Here is a 20,396-nt window from a genome sequence, read left to right as displayed (position 1 = left end):
TCTTTAGACAGCCCCGCTCTCCCATCCCTTCTGCAGTTACCGCATATTTGTCCCCTCTCAACTGCCTGTGTGCCCCTTTTGCAAATGATTTTCATCCCACTCCAAAGTAAAACAGCGAAACACGAGGAACCCAAAACTGAAACCAGCTGCTTTCCCTCCCCTTGTGATCTATTCCCCTTCTAACATAGTGGTTCCAACACTCACGGAGCAGCAAAATCACCTGGGAGAATTATTTAATACTAATTTAATTGACAATGAATGTGCCGGAAAGGAGACTCTTGAGGGTGAGGCTTGGGCATTGGCATTTGAACCCTTCCTGAGTGATCCTACTGGGCAGCCAGTGTTGAGAGCCACTGTGCCAGTCCCAGGTTTGAGGGTCAGAATCACCAGGGGGTTGTGAAAACACAGGTTGCTGGGCCTCAGCCCCTGACATTCTGTTCAGCAGGTCTGGGCTGAGGTCTGATAATTTGCGATTATAACATGTTCCTGAAAAGTCAAAGTATTTGTCGCTCAGTTGTATCTGACTCCTAGTCCATCAGGCTCCTCTGTCCATGGGATTTTCCTGGCAAGAATACTGGAGTGGGTTGCCATTCCCTTCTCCAGGAGATCTTCCCAACCCAGGGATCAAACCCGGGTCTCCTGCATCAACAGGCAGATTCTTTACCATCTGAGCCACCAGGGAAGCCCCTAGGGATGCTTACCCACTGCTGGGTGGGGACCACACTCACAGTTCTGATCTAACAGTTCTGACATGGAATGGTCAGTAGGACCCTCTGTGGGACCTCAGTGTGCTCTCCAGACCAATCTCTTCCACCCCTGGGGACCTCACCTTCTAGCTGCCTCTTGTGTCTTGCTCTTCCCCCTTCCTTCTCTCATGAACATGTTCAAGTGTCTGCCATCCTAAAGAAGACCCCTTGTTTCCATGTCCCTTCCCAGCCACCCTCTCCCTCAACTTAGCTTTGATTTGCCTTCTGCTTCATTCTCCTCTTAGTCTGCCTTCTGCCCGCGTCACTCCACTCAAGTGATCCAATTCCCAAATTTGATGAACGTTTGCCACGACTTCTTTTCAGGATTTGACACTGTTCATCCCCCTCTCCCTGAAGAGCTCTTCTTTTTCTGTCCCTTAAATGTTAAATCTGTTGGATCTGATGAGCCCTGGATACTTAGATGGAGCCAGGATCAATCCACTCCAATCAATATACCCCATTGTCTAATCAATGTATCCAGAGGATGCTCATGGGTATCCTACTGGCAAATTTGTGGCCCAGACAGAGTTCATAGCTGTCTGCCCTCCTCCTACTTGTGTCCCCGCCGAGGCTGGGGGCCCACCATCCACCCAGATGCCAAAGCCAGAAATGTGCCGGCCAGGCTCAGCACTGTCCTCACATGATGCCCACGCATCAGTGATGGAATTCTGATCTTTCCACCCGGCTGTCTGGAAAAGTCCTCTTTCCCGTCCCCGCTGCCTGGCTCTCAGCTTGAGTCACGGCCATGTTTCTCTTGGATTCGAATCGTCTCCTAACCAGTTCTCCCTAGAGAAGGAGACCAGCTTTCTGGTCTGCCTTCCTGGCCCCCAGAACAGTCCTTGAAGACAAGAAGCCCTAATCCAGTGACTCCTGTCCTCAGGTGTTCCCAGCACTTGTCACACTGTGTTATTGAAAGGATGTGTCAGTCTTTATCCTGTGCTAACTGTGGGGACTGCTAAAATGCACCTTTATGTGGTTTTTTGCTCTTACAGTATTAGAAATGATCCGTGTTTCATGCACTTTATTCTCCCTTCTTATGTGTATTACCTGGAGAAGGAAATGGCAATCCACTCCAGCACTCTTGCCTGGAAAATCCCATGGACGGAGGAGCCTGAGAGGCTACAGTCCATGGGGTCGCAAAGAGTCGCTACAGTCCATGCAGTCGCAAAGAGTCACCTTTGCATGGCCTTGGTGAGATGCTTTCCCTTGGCAGAGACCAGTGGGCATTGATTCTATCAGGTCTCATTTTCCAGGCCCCCCCAACAAGAAGTCTTGGTGGAAGGGGTGAGTCAGACAGGAGCGTGGTTGGTGACTGTGCCCTGGTTGAAAGTAAAAGTTGCTCAGTCGTGTCCAACTCTTGGCAATCCCATAGACTATACAGTCCATGGAATTCTCCAGGCCAGAATACTGGAGTGGGTAGCCTTTCCCTTCTCCAGGGGATCTTCCCAACCCAGGGATCAAACCCAGGTCTCCTGCATTGCAGGGGGATTCTTTACCAGCTGAGCCACCAGGGAAGCCCAAGAATACTGGAGTGGGTAGCTGATCCCTTCTCCGGCGGATCGTCTCGACTCAGGAATTGAACCAGGGTCTCCTGCATTGCAGGCAGATTCTTTACCAACTGAGCTACTAGGGAAGCCCCTATTCACAGCTCAGAATGGAGCCAGCCTGCCTCCATCGATGTCCTTGGCCCAGAGGCCTTGCCCAGTCCTCCTGACGCTGCCGTCTCTGAGCCCCTGCCCCCCATCCCCCACTTTTGTGTTTTTTTTTTCCCGCAAGTGAAAACATTTTGGCAGGTCTGGCAGGAACCAGAGCATTAGCTCCTCTATTTGAAGTGAGAGCCTGGACTGTGTGGCACGTGGCCAGCTGTCTTTTGGGCGGCAGGGGAACAGTTGGTGACAGCTGGATACAATCAAGATCCATTACAAACAGATTTCCAAGTGCCATTCACACACAGAAGAAATTGCAAGCTTTAGCAAAATAAAATCTGGGGGTTTTCAAAGCAAGACAATGCCCCAGCCTCAGCCCGTGCGAGCGGTTTAGTTCCTCTCTCTGTAACCACACTTCCTTCCCCACCCCCACCTCCCTCTTGAGTGTAGGCTTAGGGGGTTGGGGGAGGCTGGCAAAGCTGGCAAGGGTTCTCCCTAGGCCAGGGTGTCCATGCCCTGCCTTGTATTACGAAGGACACTCCTGTCTAAACCTGGGTGGGAAGGGGTCCGAGGCTGGCTTCTAGCAGGGCCTCTGGCCAGCCTCAGTCAGGCCTCCCACCTTGGTCTCCAGGAGAAGGAAGGGTTCACAGAGTGGTTGGTGGGTGTTATCGGAGGTAGCTATCAAACCCCGGCCCTGGCCTTGGCAGAGCTCTGAGCTGTGGCTCATTAGGCAGCCGATTATGGTTCTGTACAGAGGGGAGGGCTTAGGATGCGGTTCTGTTGGGTCTGTGGGTCTGTTGGCCTCAGCAGACCGTGTTCCTTGACCCCACGGTGGTGGGTGGTGGTGGCGGGAGTCGTTCCTTTGGCACGTGGAAGGGGTATCGATTCATGGAGGGAGGCGACACTGTCCTCCCTTTTCTCATGAGAACCTCCAGCTTGTATCACCCGCTGGGGCCCCTGCTGCCTCATCCTTTTTTTTTTTTTTTAAACTTTTGGCTGCACTGGATTTTTGTTGCTGTGCGGGCGTTTCTCTAGTGGCAGCGAGTGAGGGCTACTCTAGTTGCGGTGCACAGGCTTCTCCATGCGGAGGCTTGTCTTGCTGAGGAGCATGGGCTTCTCTGGGGCACGCAGGCTCAGGAGCTGCAGTTCCTCAGCTCTAGAGCTCAATAGTTGTGGCACATGGGCTTAGTTGCTCTTTGGCATGCAGGATCTTCCTGGATCAGGGATTATTCACCTTGATGGGAGAAGAGAGAGAGACAGAACAAATAGAATCATTTGTTTTAGAAAAAGGAACCAGATAAAAAAATATGGGCATGAGGAAGAACAGAAAGGTCACAGTAAAATCCCTTGCCATCGTATCTTATATCTAAGTCCACTCTAAAAGTTTTATTTAAAATAGGTAATAATATCATACCACTTACATGTGGAATTTAAAATATGACAAAAATAAACTCATTTACAAAGCAGAAACAGACTCACAGACATACAGAACAAACTTACAGTTAAGAAAGGGGAAAGGGGGTGGGTGAGGAATAAATTAAGAGTTTGGAATGAATAGATACTAACTACTATATATAAAATAGATAAACAACAAGACCCTACTGTGTAGCACAGGGAACTATATTCAATATCCTATAATAACCCATGATGGTAAAAAAATATGAAAAGGAATATATATATATATATATAAAATGGAATCACTGCTGTATACCCAAAACTAATACAACATTGTAAATCAACTCTGCTTCAATAAAAATAAATAATATAAAAAATAAATTAAAAGAGGTAATACCTGTATATGGTACATCATTTAAAAGCTGTGTATTTCCCAGGGCCACCGCAACCAAGTCCCACAGACTGGGGGGCTTAAAACAACAGAAATTTATTCTCCCACAGTCTGGAGGCTGGAAGTCTGAAATCAGTGTTGGCAGGACCCCACTTTCTCTAACGAGCCCTTCTTTGCCTCTTCCAGCTTCTGGTGAGCCAGGCGTTGTTAGCCTCTCAAATGGCTCTCCATCTCCACATGGCCTTTTCTGTGTGTGTCTGTGTCCTGATCTCCCCTTCTTAGAGGGACACCGGTCATTGGATGTGGGCCACCCTTATGATCTCATCTTAACCTGGTTACATTTGCAAAGATCTTATTTCCAAATAAGATCACAGTTGACAAGTGCTGGAGTTACGGCTTTAACGTATCTTTTTGGGCTCCCAATTCAACCCCTAAGAATGGTGTATGTAATGAAGAGTCTCCCACTCCTGTTTCCCTGGCAGCTGACTTTCCTCCCAGAGGCAGGGTGGCCCCCAGTACCCCGTGTGCCCTCTTAGCCATGGTCTGTGCTTGTCCACTAGTTTGGGAGCCCTGAGAAGACATGGCTTTACAGCTGTTCCCTTTGTTGCTGTGTCCTCAGTATTTTGAACCATGCCTGTCACAGCATTGTCCCCCCGTCCTGCATATATGTGGAATGGCTGAGTGTACAGTGTAAATGTACATCACATGTAGATGCATTTTTGCTAGGAATAGAAATACATTATACACCCGTGTTCTGTCCTAGCTTTTCACACAGCTTGGAAACTGGCTCACTTTGGTAAACGCAGAAATCAGCTTCAGTCTTTTAAAAGACTGTGGGTGCTCCCGTGCATGAAAGTACTGGTATCTAGTAACCTGTCTCTTTTTGAACACTGTTTCTAAAAAAGTTCAAAACATCACAGTTTAAGCATGGGATAAAAAATAGATATATTTTGGGTTACCTCTCTCAAAAGCCATCCTTCATCATTCTAATTTTTTTTGGCTGTGCAGCACAGCATATGGAATTTTAGTTCCCTAACCAGGGATCGAACCCTCATCCCCTGCAGTAGAAGTCTGGAGTCCTAACCACTGGACTGCCAACAAAGTCCCTCATTATTCTAATTTTTGGGATTATTATGTAAGGCAAGGACTTCGGAAGGGAGGCATCAACTTAAAAAAAGTTGTCAGGCTGATCAACCCACTAAAGAGAACAGACCACAGTGACAGGCCTGCAGGGAGCCCCAGCCCATTTTCAAAGTTCTTACTGTGGGTGGGGAGGGGGTCAGGGGAAGGAAGCAGAAGACCAGTGGATTCCAGACGCTGGGTCCTCTCGGCTCCTCCGCTCCGTCCTCCCTTTGAGGCTCTCCCTCGGAGGTCTCCCTCTGAGGTCCCCAGGAGCTGAGGACACAAGTAGTAAGAGAAACTGACCTGCTGGCTCCCATTTTATACTGTGACCTCTGTGGGCCTCAGTTCCCAAATCTGCAGTATGGAGATAAAGCTCAACAATGGCCCCTCCCCTGCCCCTGACACCCCCAGCCCTTGAGCCAGGAACGTGAGCTAACAGAGGGTCTTTGACAGTCACCAGCGGTCAAGTAGGGATTCCCAGATGACGCTAGTGGTAAAGAATCTATCCCTGTGAGAGATGCAAGAGACATGGGTTCCATTGCTGGGTCAGGGGAAATCCCCTGGAATAGGAAATGGCAACCTGCTCCAGTATTCTTGCCTGGAAAATTCCATGGACAAAGGACCCTGGTGGCTACAGTCCACGGAGCTACAAAGAGTTGGACATGACTGACCATGCATATGTTGTCAAGTACATTTTACATCCCTACCCAGTGCATTCATTTACAACCAAACCAAACATCCTTATGGTACGAGGTGGACGCTGATTCTCTTTTATTCTACCTTCTCTTCCTTCAATGGAGATTGGTTTTTCAACCATTCAGAGTCAGGACCTGCCATTGGAAAACACTGTTGTAATGAAACAATGTAAGTTAAGGGAATTTGTTTACAGTCAAAAACCAGGCTAATCGAAGTGATTAGCATTCACGCCCTTCCCATCCAAAGGTTTGGGAGTTCAGATTACAGGGAGAATTAACCTGTGGCCTCAGTTGCTTTTCTGCCCAAGTTTTGGTCATAGAGCAAGAGTTATGTAAAATCAGTGAAGATTAAACTCCTAGGTCCACCAGAATCAACCTTCTATGGGTAAGATAATCTCTGAGGGAAGTATCTGATTCTGGAGCTATTGGAAAGAAACACTTGCCTAAGGAAATAAAGCCCATCTTCTTGGACATACGGGAGACATCAAGCTTCACCATCAAAGCCTGGGTCAGACAGCTCAGGGAGTAACAGGGATATTTTTGTTTGTGAATGCACGGTTTTCTTAGCCACCAGAAGGGTGGGCCAGAGCTGTGCCCTGATGGAATGTGAAGATTGGGATCCCTAGACTGATAATGTTGGAATCCGTCTCATCTAACAAAAACATTGTCAGCTGTGCTTTAGTCAAGTAGAAGACAGCAACAGATCAGAGATCAATACTGGGCAGGAGCCTGGATTTTATAGGCAGATACTTCATTTCATAGGTGTGAGACAGGTCCAGGGGGCTGAGGTATTTGCCCAGATCACAGAGCTAATAGGAAGCAGATGTGGAAAGAAAACCTACAGTTACCTCATTCATTTACTCCTTTTCCATGAGAGGAAAGGGACTTTCCTTTGTTGTCTCCTGGGAGGCATATTTTGGAACGGTCTGTAAGGAAACAGACTGCTGAGGAGGGTCACAACTCCCCCTGATGGAGATATTCCCTGACCTTTCAGGGGCATTGCCAGGACCTTGGGCTGAGCTCTTCTCTCGCAGCACCCCCAGTACAGCACATTGTGCTAGGGGGTCCAGGGTCATGCCCCCAGGAGGGTCCTGGACCATCCCTGTATGATCCTTCTAAATGACACACTTATAATTTTTATGTGTAGCACCAAACCAAGAAAGAGCATATCCACCCAGGAACAACTAGAAAAGCAGCATTTTCCTTTATTTTTCTAAATTAAAAATTGGTGATGTCCCCACCTCCAGGTGCAGAGCTACTGCCCAGGCTCCTCAAAGGGCAGCTCAGTCTAACCAGTGGGTGGGGATTGGTCGGTCGGCCCAGTGCAGGCAAATTAAACATGTAAGGCACAGCCTAGAAACGTATGAATCTAAGAGTCGCAGGAGTCAAGGTCACCAAAATCCTGACATGCTGTGAGGCTGAGGTGCCTCTCTTTGAAATTTGATCGGGGTAAATTCAGAGGACAAAGAAAAGGAAGTATATAAAGGCAATGAACTCATGACATTCACGGTGCTAAGGTTCAGACTGCAGAAATAATGAACTCAAAATATTCTGGTATTCGGCCAACGACTAGGCGGACCTGCGAAACTAACGTCAGCGAGGACCACCCTGCCCTTGAGTGGCCGGACACGACCTTGGTACCTTTGTGGGCGGCCAGGCTCTGGTCTGTTTCCCAGGCCTGCGCCACTCTTAGGAAATCCGAAACCTGCTGGGCCCCCGGAGGCGGCCGAGGCGGGGCCTCGGGTTGGGGCGTGGTCAGAGGCGGGGCCTTGGCGCCAGGGGCCAGCCGGAGGGGCGGGGCCTCAGCGGGCGCACGTACGCAGTCCTGGGCAGAGTAGAGGACGCGGCCCCAGGGGTGCGCGCGCGGGCGGCGGGGGCGGGGCCGCAGGCCCGGGGGCGGGGTCTGGACGGGCGCGCGTGCGCAGGCGCGGGCCGGGAGGCGGCCGCGTGCTGGGCTGTGTGAGTGTGTGCGCGCGCGCGCGTGCGCAGGCGGCGGGCGGGGCGCCCCGCGGGAGACGAGGGGCGGGCGGCGGGCGGCGGGCTTGGGGCCGGGGGCGGGGCTCTGAGACGCGCCGGGCGAACGGGGCCGGGAGCTGCGGTACCCGGGGCGAGCGGCGAGCCCAGGCGCGGAGCCTGGCGCCGGCACCATGGACGAGGACGACAGCTACGGTCAGTACGGCCCTCGGCCCGGCCGGCGGACGCCCCCTCCCTCGCTTCCTCCCTTCACCGGCCCGGCGCCTTGGCCGCGCCTCAGGCGACTCACGTTTCCCGGGGACTGGTGCCGGACGCGAGCCGGGCGGGGCGGGGGCCTCCTCAGGGCAGGGGTCACCGGCGGCCCGGAGTGTTAAAGGCTGAGGGGCGCTGAGGGGCCGACGTCGGCGTGCCCGGCTCTCGGGGGCCGGCGCTGGGGGTCGCCGGGCTCGAGTCTCTGGGGCCGGAGTCCTAGGACCGGGGTCTCGGGGCCTGAGTCTCCGGGGCGGAAGTCCTCCAGGGTGAGGGTCTGTCTCGAGGCCGGGGTCTAGGGCGGGGTTCGCGAGGAGAGGAGGGTCTCGGGGTTGGGGTCTCGGGCGGGGGTCTCCGGCCGCTGTCCCGCGCAGGCCCGGCCTCCCCCGCGAACGCTCAACTTCCCCCGGCCGTTCTCCGTAGTTTCCGGCCCCTTCGGTGCTGGCAAGTTATGTACCCCGGTCCATGTCTTTGTTCAGAAACAAAAATGAGAAAACACAGGCAGCGAACCCCGAGTGGACAGGCTGCCACCTGAGGGTGCCGTCGGGGCCGGGATCTCCGGCCGCCGGCCACCCCAAGGTCCGAGGCTGACCGCCGCTCCGCGGAAACTGGGCTGCTGTTCCCCTAACGCCTGCGGGGCGAGCCCGAGGGGCGCCGAGAAATCCAACTTTGCCTTCTCATCTGTGCCCAGAGACGCGGCACAGCTCTCACGCCACACCGACAGCGAACACTTGACAGAACTACCCGTTTCCAAAGCCGCCTTCTGCTGACCTCACCTGGGAACTGTTGGCCATCCGCAGGGCATTCGTCTGTCAAATGGCTTCAGATTGCCAGGGTGGCAGAAAGCTATGTGGAATGCTTTAGTTAAATTATTTAACGTTTTTTCCCCAAGAGATGAAAGAATGGCAGATAGAACAAGTGGTGAAGTTTGTGGTTTGGTAAGCAGAGTACAGACAGCAGTTTGAAATGCTTGTGTGGCTTAGTGGAAGCGAATCCGCTTTCTTGACTAAGTGACATAGGCGACGTTTGTTTCTTAAGCTCTGAGGGAGCAAGCTTTGTTGTGGGGTATGTTAAAATGTGAAAGGTGAAGCACCTTGTTACTTTTCTGTTTATTTAGAGTAAGTCATTGAGGAACCGCTGACCGCGATAGGTGGGTTTATGACCCACAGTGGCAGACAGGGGAAAGGCTGACACTTGTGGCCTGAAATCCAGAGCACGTGGGATCGGTATCCATCAGATGTCCCCTGGTTACCTTCCAAGTAAAAGCAGTGTGTGCTTTTCCTCTGTGATTGAAAAAAAACACACCCGCACACCCACGGATTGATCCCAAAGGACTTTTCATCCCCACTTAGGCGTCTCTGTTTCTGCCCACCCAGGAGAAGCCTTCTCCAGCTTTGCGTGCTGCTGTACCATCTCTTGCTGTTTAATCCAGGCTTTCTTCATGCGCTCTCCTGGTGTTCTTACCCACCGCTGGAGGCAGGAAGCTGTTGGTCTGGTTGCCTTGAACACAATGACTGCTTTGCCACCAGGCATGGCATGAATTCGTGCTCAGAAAGGGTAAATGGAAGCAGGGTGTATTTGTTTCCTGTGGTGGCTGTAACAGATTGGCACAAACAACATAAACTTATTATCTTACAGTTCTGGAGGTCAGAAGTCCAAATTTGGTCTCACTAAGCTAAAATCAAGGTGCTTACAGGGCTGTGTTCCTTTTGGGAGGTCGTAACAGGAACGTCCGTTTCCTTGCCTCTTCCAGCTTCTAGAGACTGCCCACGTTCCTTGGCTGCTGGCCACCTTCCACCTTCCAAGCCAGCAGGTAGCATCTTCTCAGTTCTCTCTGACTTCTGCCTCTTCTAGTTAGGGCTCTGTGATGTCATTGGGCCCACCTGAATAAGGATAAGGATCAGCAGCCTTAGTTCTACAATAGTAATCCGCTTTTTGCCATGTAGGGGCGACGTGTTTCCAGGTTCTGGGATTGGGACAGGGCCATGTCTGGGGCCCGTTATTCTGCTGACCACACATAAAGATGAGAAAGAAGTTCTTCTTTTCTTTCAATTTATACAACTTAAAAAAAAATTCATATTCTTCGTATATTGGAGGAAGCAGAAAGGTTAATTTAAAGATTTCCCCCATTCGTTGGGTTTACCACACAAAAAGTACCTAATGGTTCAAGATGATCATAACAAGAAAAATGTTCCTAGTTCTTTTTAAGGTTTGCCTCGGTCTCCAGAACTTGCCATTTCTCTCCTAGGTTTTACAGAGAATTGACCTCAAAAGATAAGACAACTATTCAGATTCCACATTTCAAAAGAAAGTGGGTGCTATGGACTCAAACAGTGCATAGAATGCCAGGTCCAGGGGGTTCCCTCAGAACCTCCATCGGTGGTTCATGAGTCAGCCTAGGTCACTACCATGATTTTTTAACATTGTATCTTAGGGGACATGGTTTATGATTTCCATGCTATCACCTGGCTAGATAAAACCTTTGAAACATAACTCATTTATAATAAGCTAAAGAAAGAGAATGTGTCTTAGAGTTTGTTCAACGAAAGAGAATTTCGAAAACTTACCAGAAGGCTTTTCCTAACTGCATACTCTTTGATGTCCTGTGCTAACCCAGAGACCACACCACTGAGTTCACCAGCCCTTTCTCCTGTACATTCCCTTTGATCCTGAGTTGTTTATTTGGTCTAGTTGTAATGCACTAGATCCGTACAGCATGGTTCAAACTACACGCGTGGTGTGATAAACCGCACTGCGAACACCTGTGTAAAGTTGGGGGGAGGTTAAACAAAAGTCAGTTTAAAGGTTTTTTTTTTTTTTTTCTTTTAGGAAAAATGTAGAATTAGTGGTTTTCTAAAAGCTTAATTGACACTTTAAGAAAGAGGTTCCTAATGCTTGTGGTTGGCTGGTCTTTATCTCCCCCCCAGCTTTTTAAACCCTGAAATAGTTGGGATTTTTGGGGGGTCATTTTACGTTCTTATTAGATGACTGTACTTCCTGGATGTCGCAGTTCTCGCTTGCAAAAGGAAGAGGTATTTTTGCCTTCATAGGGTTCCCTGCCCACGAAAGGACTCAGTGACTGTATTCCTCTTTGTGACTTCTGAATTCAAGCAGACATTTTTAACATGCAGTCTGCTTCTTAATGGGCTTTCAGGCCCCTCTGAGATTGTATGTGAGAGTTTGTGAATGTGCATTTTTGGAGTCTTTTGCTTTAATCCAGTTCTCGAATGGCGGCTCTGACTCTGGAAATTGCTGCTCCAGAGGTTTGCCTGCGTCTCTCTTACGAAACGTCTTGAGGTGGAGATGGGCAGAGTCCATCCAGTAGTAACATGGGAAATGTTAGTGGTGATGATTCTATATCACGACTCTAACGAAATAATCGGATTTCTGACCATAGGTTCTTAAGCTCCTTGAACCCATGGTGCTATTCAAGACCTTTACTTCTCAGATACAGACCTTACTCCTCTCGGCTTTTATTAGCTTCGGCTTATCCCTTTTCTGCTGCATGAGGGAGAAGCAGCCTTTAAGAAATAAGCCTCTCTCGAGAGAGTGGAGATGTTGATCTTAACCTGGCACACCTGCCGTCCTCAGATGATAACAGTGAGGTGTGGGCAGTGGTATGTGTAGCAGTGGCGTGCATGGGTGCTGCTGCAGGATTGGCTGTGCGTGGGAGCCTGTTGCGTCCAGGAGAGATCTGCTGTTTGGTCTTTGTGCCTTAAGAACAAGCGTGGGGTCCGGTACCCAGTGGAAGCAGCTCAGTGACTCTGGAGGGAATAATAGATTGAGCCAGTTTCTATGTGGCAAAAGTTAACATTTGCTGAACTTGAATTTTTCTCCTACCCCCATCCCAAACAGAAACTGGAACACTTTTATGAATGTGCTTGACCCTATGCCAAACCAATTTTCTTCGTTTTTCTATGATATTGATGACTTTCATTGTTCCCAAATGTAGTTCCACTCAGTGATTTGCGTTTATTGAAAAGGATACAATTACATAAAGTCAGGGCTTTCTTAGAAAATCTGGAACACAAGGTTACCATAATTACACATTTTGTGGTCTATAAGGTAGATTTCCAGGGGTGACATTAACATGTCAGAGGATATAAACATTTTGGGAATTCTTGATGGGTGGTGTCAATTTGCTTTTTCAAAAGGCTGTATCAAGCTACCCTGTTCTTAGCGCTATATGGGGGTATGTGTTCCAGTATCACTACCAGTGTGCCACTGGGGAGGATTAGCATATGAAAGCTTTTTTAAAGAAAACTAATTTAATGGTTACAAAATGGTTCCTCATTATATCTGTTGATTACTAGCTAGGTTAAAACAATTTCCTTTGTCTATTTGTGTATTATGACCTGTATTATGGCTGTTCATATAAGATAATGGTTCATCGATTTAACTGAGATTAACTCCTTTTTTAAGGCCTCTATTAAATCAACAGATTTATGTTTTTCTCACTCTGATGTTTTAAGCATGGGGAAAATATATACTTGAATTTGACTGGGGTTTGGGTCGGATTTTGACCATTTGTAGCAGTCACTCATTTACTTTTCCTTTGTTTTTCTCTTAAAAATTGAGGATCTCTCAACCCATGTATTGTCTTCTGGACAAACAAAATGTTTCCTTTAGGGGAGAAAATTGTGAGTTCTGTAGTTTTTATTGGTTGGGTGACAATGATAAATAGTTCAGTCTGTGGGATCTTAGGACACATACTTGCCCCTTTCTGAGAGTCCTGTGTTAGTCAAAAGCCATTTTGCTGAACAGAGTTTTTCTTGTGTATTTCATGCCTTCAGAATTAGGTAGTTGTCCAGTATGAACTAGGAGGAGGACGCCTTCTCATTCCAAGGGCGAGAGCAAACATGTAGGTCACTTGGTGGGGAGGAGAGTGGGGATGTGTATGAGAGACGGTGAGGCAGAGGATGGAGAGCTTGAGCCTGAGATCCGTGTTGCGGGTAGAGTCTCCTCTCTGCCCTTTTCCTGCTCGCCCTCCAAGACTAAGTCGTGGGCCGGGGGCTCCGAAAGAAAAGCGCTTTGCCCGAGCCTGTCCCTCTGCTCCACTGCCACACAGCCTCTCAACTGTCTAATTATTGTTGCTCAGTTTCAGTTGCAATAAGAGGCCTGGAGGAGGTGGAAAATTATTTAGAAATGTTTTAAGTATTGAATCCCACATCCTCTGAAACTGCTGGTGGTGGTGTTTTGCTTCTCTCTTTGCATGGACAAAAAAAACACCAAACACGTAATATAGGGTGAAGGCTGTAGGGGATTTTTGCTACTCTTCATTATCCATGATGGCGCGAGCCTGTGTCTTTCTGCTGCTGTGGTGGTGAGAGGGTTGAGAGCTGCTTCCTGTGAGGCCTGGCTCCTTTAGCAAGGGTCAGGATGTTCCCTTCCTTAGCCGGGTGCTTTCTGTGTCTTCCATCTCTCTCTCTCTCTTTTTTTTTTAAAGTCTTCAGGAAGGATTCAGTGGGAATTCCCTGACGGTTCTGAGCTCTCACTGTCCAGGGCCCAGGTTCCATCCCTAGTTGGGAAACTAAGCTTCCACAAGCTGCGAGACCAAAAAAAAAAAAGGTTTCTCTTTCAAAAACATGTCTTAATCTGACATTGTTGCAGTCTACATTGTAATTATTAAAGTTGGATATAAATGATGGAATAGGTTTAATGCTATTAGAAAGACTTCCCCTTCCAGTAGTCCTGAAACTGGTTTGGGCTCTGTGAGCAATTTGTAAAGGCTTACTCAGTCAGCAGGCACTCGTGACCACATCGTACAGCCCTTGCTATCACAGATGCTTGGAGCTGAGCAGGAAGAGACAGATGTAGAAGGAGGCTGTGAAGGGGAGTGTCAGAGTGGGTGTGGCAAGTGTGCAGGAAAACGTAGGCACAGAAAGGAGAGCAGTTCTGCTTGGAGCTGGGGTCGAACTGGATGGGGCAGAAGACAGTTCATGCAGGAGCTGGCATTTGGGCTGGACTTTGAAAGATGAGTTGGTGCCAACTAGGCAAATATGGCAAAGACATCCATTTCAGGCCAAGGATGAACCAGTGTGGCTGGAGAATCTGGCCCCTTTGGGAAGCTGCCAGTGGCTCTGTGTGCTTGGATGGCCTCCTGCGTAGAACCCAGGACTTTCCTGTCTGTGCCACAGGGATCTTCCATAGAGGGGGTGAGGCTAGGCTGTGTCCAGGTGATTATTTTGTATTTCAGAGAGATCCCCTGTGGTGCGGTGCAGCCGGAGTCCTGGGAGCTGTTGCAGGCGTCCAGGTCGGGGAGAGGATGGGGCCTGAGTTAAGGCAGTAGGGGTGGGGGGAAGGGGCGAACAACCACAGGACTGAGTGAGGACCTGAAATCAATAAGATGTGGTTGCCAGAGTTTGGGAGAGATAGCATCCAAGGAAGGTAAGGAAGCCGAATGAGTCTGGGGAGAGCAGTTGCATACAGCGTGTGTAGACTGAGTGTGTAGAGTTGAACACGAGCTCAGGTGAGGACACACTGAGTGGAGTCCTGAGATCTGTACAGACCATTCCCTGGTCTGGAACCGGCACTCAGTGGGAGGGGAAGCAGGGAGGGGGTCATGTGGCGTGCTGAGAAGCGGTCCAGGGACATCGTCTTGGACATGTCCCCGTTGAAGGGCTGGGCAGAGAAAGTGGCCCAGAAAGGAGACGGGACTGTGCAGTTGTATTATGTGTATAGATGGCTCTTTATAGGAAACTAGAGAGAGGGGGCAGCAGCTAGAAGGCAGTGCAGAATGGAGAGACTTGTTTTTAATTTGGGGAGACTTAAGACTGTTTGCAGACTCTTTTTGAAAATTACTCTGAACCAGCCTTGGATTAAGGTATTCATAGACTGTGTGCTGTGAACAGCACCTACAATGGAACTCACATTTCATTTTGTCTGTTGAGGCTTTTAAACACAGCAGCTGCAGGACTGCATGTGTTTTTGCAACCTTTTAAACTTAAATTACTTTCTGTTATGATATCTGCTTCCCTGAAATACTGTTTCCAACAGCCCTAGTAATTGAAATTGAGAATGTTTTGATTTTTAGCTACATTCTTGCATTTCCGGCTGCCTACTCGATGTTTCCCTGTGGGTATCCTGTCATCATCTCGAATTCAACGTCAGAACACAGCCTTCTGCCTCTCTCCTGTCTTACTCTCTCATCCAGACTTTTTTTTTTTCTATTTTTATCCCCATTTTCTTATCACTTCAGTTACTGAGGCTTGAAAAAAATGTTTGATTCCTTTGTCTTTCTTGCCTTCTAAATAGTCTTCCAACCATTCATCCATCTATCCATCCCATTTTTCATTATCTTCTTTGTGTTACGCATTTGCTTGATGCCAAGGCTGTGAAGAATTTTAAAAGATGGGCCCTGTTTTCAAGAAACTCAAAGTGCAGGGTAGTTGATGAGTTGAAAAATTTCAGTCAGAATATATGGATATATGACAGATGCTCTGATGGAGACATAATAAATGCTATATGAGCCTGGAGGGTTCCAGTCTTCAGTGTGTTTTGGGTGAGAGATACTTTTGAGTAAAACACCTAACCTTGGGATCAAATGAGGTGGGAACATCACAGACTACGTATTACCCCTGTACCTCCAGCAGGTAACTGTGCTGTGCGCTAAGTTCACTGCTGAACATTTTTCGTATGTTCTTCCTTAATCCTCACATTAATCCTGGGTGGGAGGTACAGTGGCCACGCCCACTTAACAGATGAGGAGATAGAGGTTGAAAGATTTATTTATAATAGGTGACCTGACTGATGAGCTGTACAACTGGTATTGGAAGCAGGTTTCTCAGACTTCAGAGCCCCTGTGCTCACCACTTCTGCTGCACAGCCTGCTTGTTCTTTTTTTTTTTTTTAGTTGAAGTATAGTTGATTTACAATGTGTTAGTTTCAGTATACAGCAGAGTGATTTCAGTTATTGTTGTTGTTCAGTCTCTAAGACATGTTCACCTCTTTGCTACGCTGTGGACTGCAGCATGCCAGCCTTCCCTGTCCTTTCCTATCTCCCAGAATTTACTCAGGCTCATGTGGATTGAGTTGGTGATGCCATCCAAACACCTCATCCTATGTCGCCCTCTTCTCCTCCTGCCCTTGGTCTTTCCCAGCATCAAGGTCTTTTCCAGTGAGTCAGCTCTTTGCATCAGGTGGCCAGAGTATTGGAGTTTCAGCTTCAGCATCAGTCCTTCCAATGAATATTCAGGGTTGATTTCCTTTAGGATTGACTGGCTTGATCTCCTTGCTGTCCAAGGGACTCTCAAGAGTCTTCTCCAGCACCTCCAGCACAGTTAAGTTATTCATACATTTGTATGTATATTCTTTTCACCTTCTTTTCCATTATAGATTATTATAAGATATTGAATATAGTTCCCTGTGCTGTACAGTAGGTCCTTATTGGTCATCTGTTTTATATACAGTAGTGTGTATATATTAATCCCAAATGCCTGATTTATCCCTGTGCCCCCTTCCCCTTTGGTAACCATATGTTTGTTTTCTGTGAGAATTTCTGTTTTGTAAATAAGTTTACTTGTTTTACTTTTTAAGTTCCACATATAAGTGGTAATTATGATCTTGTCTTTGTCTAACTGACTTCACTTAGTATGTTAGTCTCTGGGCCCATCCACATTGCTCCAAATAGCCTGCTTATTTATATTTCCTACTATTTCACACCCCTGTCTTTACTTTTACATACTTGTACTTTTACATACCTTTTCTAAACTTTCTCTTGGAATTAAGAGTTCCAATTCCATGATTCCATGTCTTGATACATTTCGTTTACTTTTTTGATTAAAACCTATGTTACAGGTTATTAAACAGATTAATATTGAAAGAGCCTGTCGCTCCTGTTAGGGTTGAGATTTGAGGGGTTTGTTGGATTGTATAGTAAAGCCCTCTCTTTCTTAGGCTGCTCCGTTGTGCTGGCCTCTCCTGGGGCCTTTGGTGAATGGGGGCTGGTGTGGTGACAGGAATGGCCCTCCTGGCCTTTGAGGATTCCCTGGAGCCAGACCCGTCTTGTGGTTTATGTAGGAAGGCCAGGTAACCAGGTGAAGGTTAATACAGGAGTCCTGCCTCCTACAGATCTGTCCTGAAGCTGGCCTGCCCACCACTTCCAGGGCCCTCTGGTGTGGCTCTTCACCTCTCACCATTTACGATGAAGTAGAAGAAGGTGCTGAGAGAGGAAACTCAGCAGTGAAACAGGAGACTGCGGTGGAGGCACCGTGTTTCTTCACGAGAAGGGCAGTGTTGCCATTCTTCCAGCATCCATCTCACCACCCTAGCTTCATCGGTGTGCCTCCTGTCAGGGGCTGTCTGTTAGACCGTCCCCTGGAGGGATCACCGAGGGTTCTGATGCAAGACTTAGCTCTGCGGGCTGAAAAAGACTTTGGGGCTTAGATTCCTAAGCGAGCATGCTGATTTATGGTGGCATTTGTGAAGAAGTTTTTAAAGCCAGCCTTTGGTCATTTGACTGCTCTCAGCCCAGCTGTGGAGGTGCCTGCACAAGGACTGTGTTTCAGGGGGACTTCCTAGTGGTCCAGTGGCTGAGACTGCATTCCCAGTGTAGGGGACCAGGATTGTTCCTGTCAACTTGGAAGATGTTGAAATTAGAATTTAGCCCTCTTACCTCACACGTGCACTGTCCCGTTTGATTCTTCTGTGTTTTGTGGTTTATCTGGGGGCTTGGTTCCTGCTACAGCTGGTTGTGGTGATAACCAGGTAGGGAGTTTCTCACCGCTGGCTTGCTGGGAGGGTTATGAGTACGGTTTCTAGGCATTCAGAGATTTCAGTACAAATCTTAAAAAAGGGATATGTGGACAAAGCATATGATGATTCTATTTTTGAAAGATGAGTGTGGCAAGAAAATTCTTTAAGAGGGCTACTATCACCTATAGTAAAGTGATTTCTGGTGTGAGGTAGGAAGTATTAAGGTATTTGACAAATGTATGCATCTTGACAAGGATTGGTGTGCACAGAGTACTTAGTCACTCAGTCATGTCCGACCCTTCGTGACCTTTGGCACTGTAGCCTGCCAGGCTCCTCTAACCATGGGATTTTCCAGGCAAGAATACTGAAGTGGGTTGCTATTGCCTTTTCCAGGGGATCTTACTGACCCAGGGGTCAAACCCGCATCTCCTGTGTCTCCTGCTTTACAGGCAGGTTCTTTACCCACTCAGCCATTAGTAGTTAGTGCTTTAACTGACAGGGATTACAAATTGGTAATTGTTTTTTTGTGTGTGATTTAAAAAATCAGGAAGACAACTGGACATGTTAGTAGGATGCTGCTTTGACTTGGATCTTTTCTGGACATGCTGTCTGCATGGTAGACAAAAGAAGTGGCTTCACTGTATTAGTTTTTTATGGCTATTGTAACAGAGTATCATGAATTGAGTAGCTTAAAACCATGCTAATTTGTTTTGTTGTCCTGGGGGTCACAGTCTGGAATGGGTCTCAGGGCTAAAGTCAGGGTGTCAGCTTTGTTTCTTCTGGAGGCTCCAGGGGAGAATCCATGTCCTTGCCTTTTGCACCCTGTAGAAGCTATCTGCATCCCTTGGCTCGTGGCCCTGTTACATCTTTTTCATTCATTTTGTTCTCTTTTATTCCTCTTACTACATCCTCAAAACCAGCAATGACTGATCAAGGCTTTCTCACATCTCATCCCTCTGATGCTGACTCTGCCCCACTTCCTCATTCCCTCCCCCCCCGATTCCACTTCCGAGCAGTCTTGTGATCATATTGTGCCTACCCAGATAATCCAGGATAATCTCTCCATCTCTAGGTCAGCTGCTTCAGTTCAGTTCAGTCGCTCAGTCGTGTCCGACTCTTTGCGACCCCATGAATCGCAGCACGCCAGGCCTCCCTGTCCATCACCAACTCCCGGAGTTCACTCAAACTCACATCCATCAAGTCGGTGATACCATCCAGCCATCTCATCCTCTGTCGTCCCCTTCTCCTCCTGCCCCTAATCCCTCCCAGCATCAGAGTCTTTTCCAATGAGTCAACTCTTCACGTGAGGTGGCCAAAGTACTGGAGTTTCAGCTTTAGCATCATTCCTTCCAAAGAACACCCAGGGCTGATCTCCTTTAGGATGGACTGGTTGGATCTCCTTGCAGTCCAAGGGACTCTCAAGAGTCTTCTCCAACACCACAGTTCAAAAGCATCAATTCCTCGGCGCTCAGCTTTCTTCACAGTTCAACTCTCACATCCATACATGACCACTGGAAAAACCATAACCTTGACTAGATGGACCTTTGTTGGCAAAGTAATGTCTCTGCTTTTGAATATGCTATCTAGGTTGGTCATAACTTTCCTTCCAAGGAGTAAGCGTCTTTTAATTTCATGGCTGCAGTCACCATCTGCAGTGATTTTGGAGCCCCCAAAAATAAGTCTGACACTGTTTCCACTGTTTCCCCATCTATTTCCCATGGAGTGATGGGACCAGATGCCATGATCTTTGTTTTCTGAATGTTGAGCTTTAAGTCAACCTTTTCACTCTCCTCTTTCACTTTCATCAAGAGACTTTTTAGTTCCTCTTCACTTTCTGCCATAAGGGTGGTGTCATCTGCATATCTGAGGTTATTGATATTTCTCCCGGCAATCTTGATTCCAGCTTGTGCTTCCTCCAGCCCAGCATTTCTCATGATGTACTCTGCATATAAGTTAAATAAGCAGGGTGACAATATACAGCCTTGACGTACTCCTTTTCCTATTTGGAACCAGTCTGTTTTTCCATGTCCAGTTCTAACTGTTGCTTCCTGACCTGCATACAAATTTCTCAAGAGGCAGGTCAGGTGGTCTGGTATTCCTATCTCTTTCAGAATTTTCCACAGTTTATTGTGATCCACACAGTCAAAGGCTTTGGCATAGTCAATGAAGCAGAAATAGATGTTTTTCTGGAACTCTCTTGCTTTTTCGATGGTCCAGTGGATGTTGGCAATTTGATCTCTGGTTCCTCTGCCTTTTCTAAAACCAGCTTGAACATCAGGAAGTTCACGGTTCACATATTGCTGAAGCCTGGCTTGGAGAATTTTGAGCATGACTTTACTAGCATGTGAGATGAGTGCAATTGTGCGGTAGTTTGAGCATTCTTTGGCATTGCCTTTCTTTGGGATTGGAATGAAAACTGACCTTTTCCAGTCCTGTGGCCACTGCTGAGTTTTCCAAATTTGCTGGCATATTGAGTGCAGCACTT

General features: G+C 47.9%; 1 protein-coding gene and 1 long non-coding RNA gene across 3 annotated transcripts in view; one reads left to right on the top strand and one right to left on the bottom strand.

Annotated features, from left to right (window-relative positions):
- Nucleotides 1-305: 305 nt before the first annotated feature.
- On the bottom strand, nucleotides 306-8,569 carry LOC138992070 (uncharacterized). 2 transcript variants are annotated; one of them, XR_011467912.1, is made up of 4 exons: nucleotides 8,259-8,569; nucleotides 6,008-6,130; nucleotides 5,441-5,573; nucleotides 306-3,626 (listed from the first exon to the last, which is right to left on the bottom strand). It is a non-coding gene; the product is annotated as an uncharacterized lncRNA (long non-coding RNA). The 2 variants fall into 2 exon arrangements; XR_011467913.1 differs by having other exon boundaries at nucleotides 6,081-6,130.
- Nucleotides 8,021-20,396, top strand: part of CYTH1 (cytohesin 1) — a 79,775-nt gene continuing 67,399 nt past the window's right edge. Inside the window, exon 1 of the mRNA XM_070389194.1 lies at nucleotides 8,021-8,164. Within this exon, the coding sequence (XP_070245295.1) occupies nucleotides 8,143-8,164 (22 nt within the window). The 5' untranslated portion in view covers nucleotides 8,021-8,142. The remainder of the gene's footprint in view (nucleotides 8,165-20,396) is intronic.

This window comes from Bos mutus, chromosome 19 (assembly GCF_027580195.1).
Source record: "Bos mutus isolate GX-2022 chromosome 19, NWIPB_WYAK_1.1, whole genome shotgun sequence".
Lineage (NCBI taxonomy): Eukaryota > Metazoa > Chordata > Mammalia > Artiodactyla > Bovidae > Bos > Bos mutus.
Note: the sequence above shows the minus strand (reverse complement) of the source record. Positions and strands in the feature narration are given on the sequence as shown.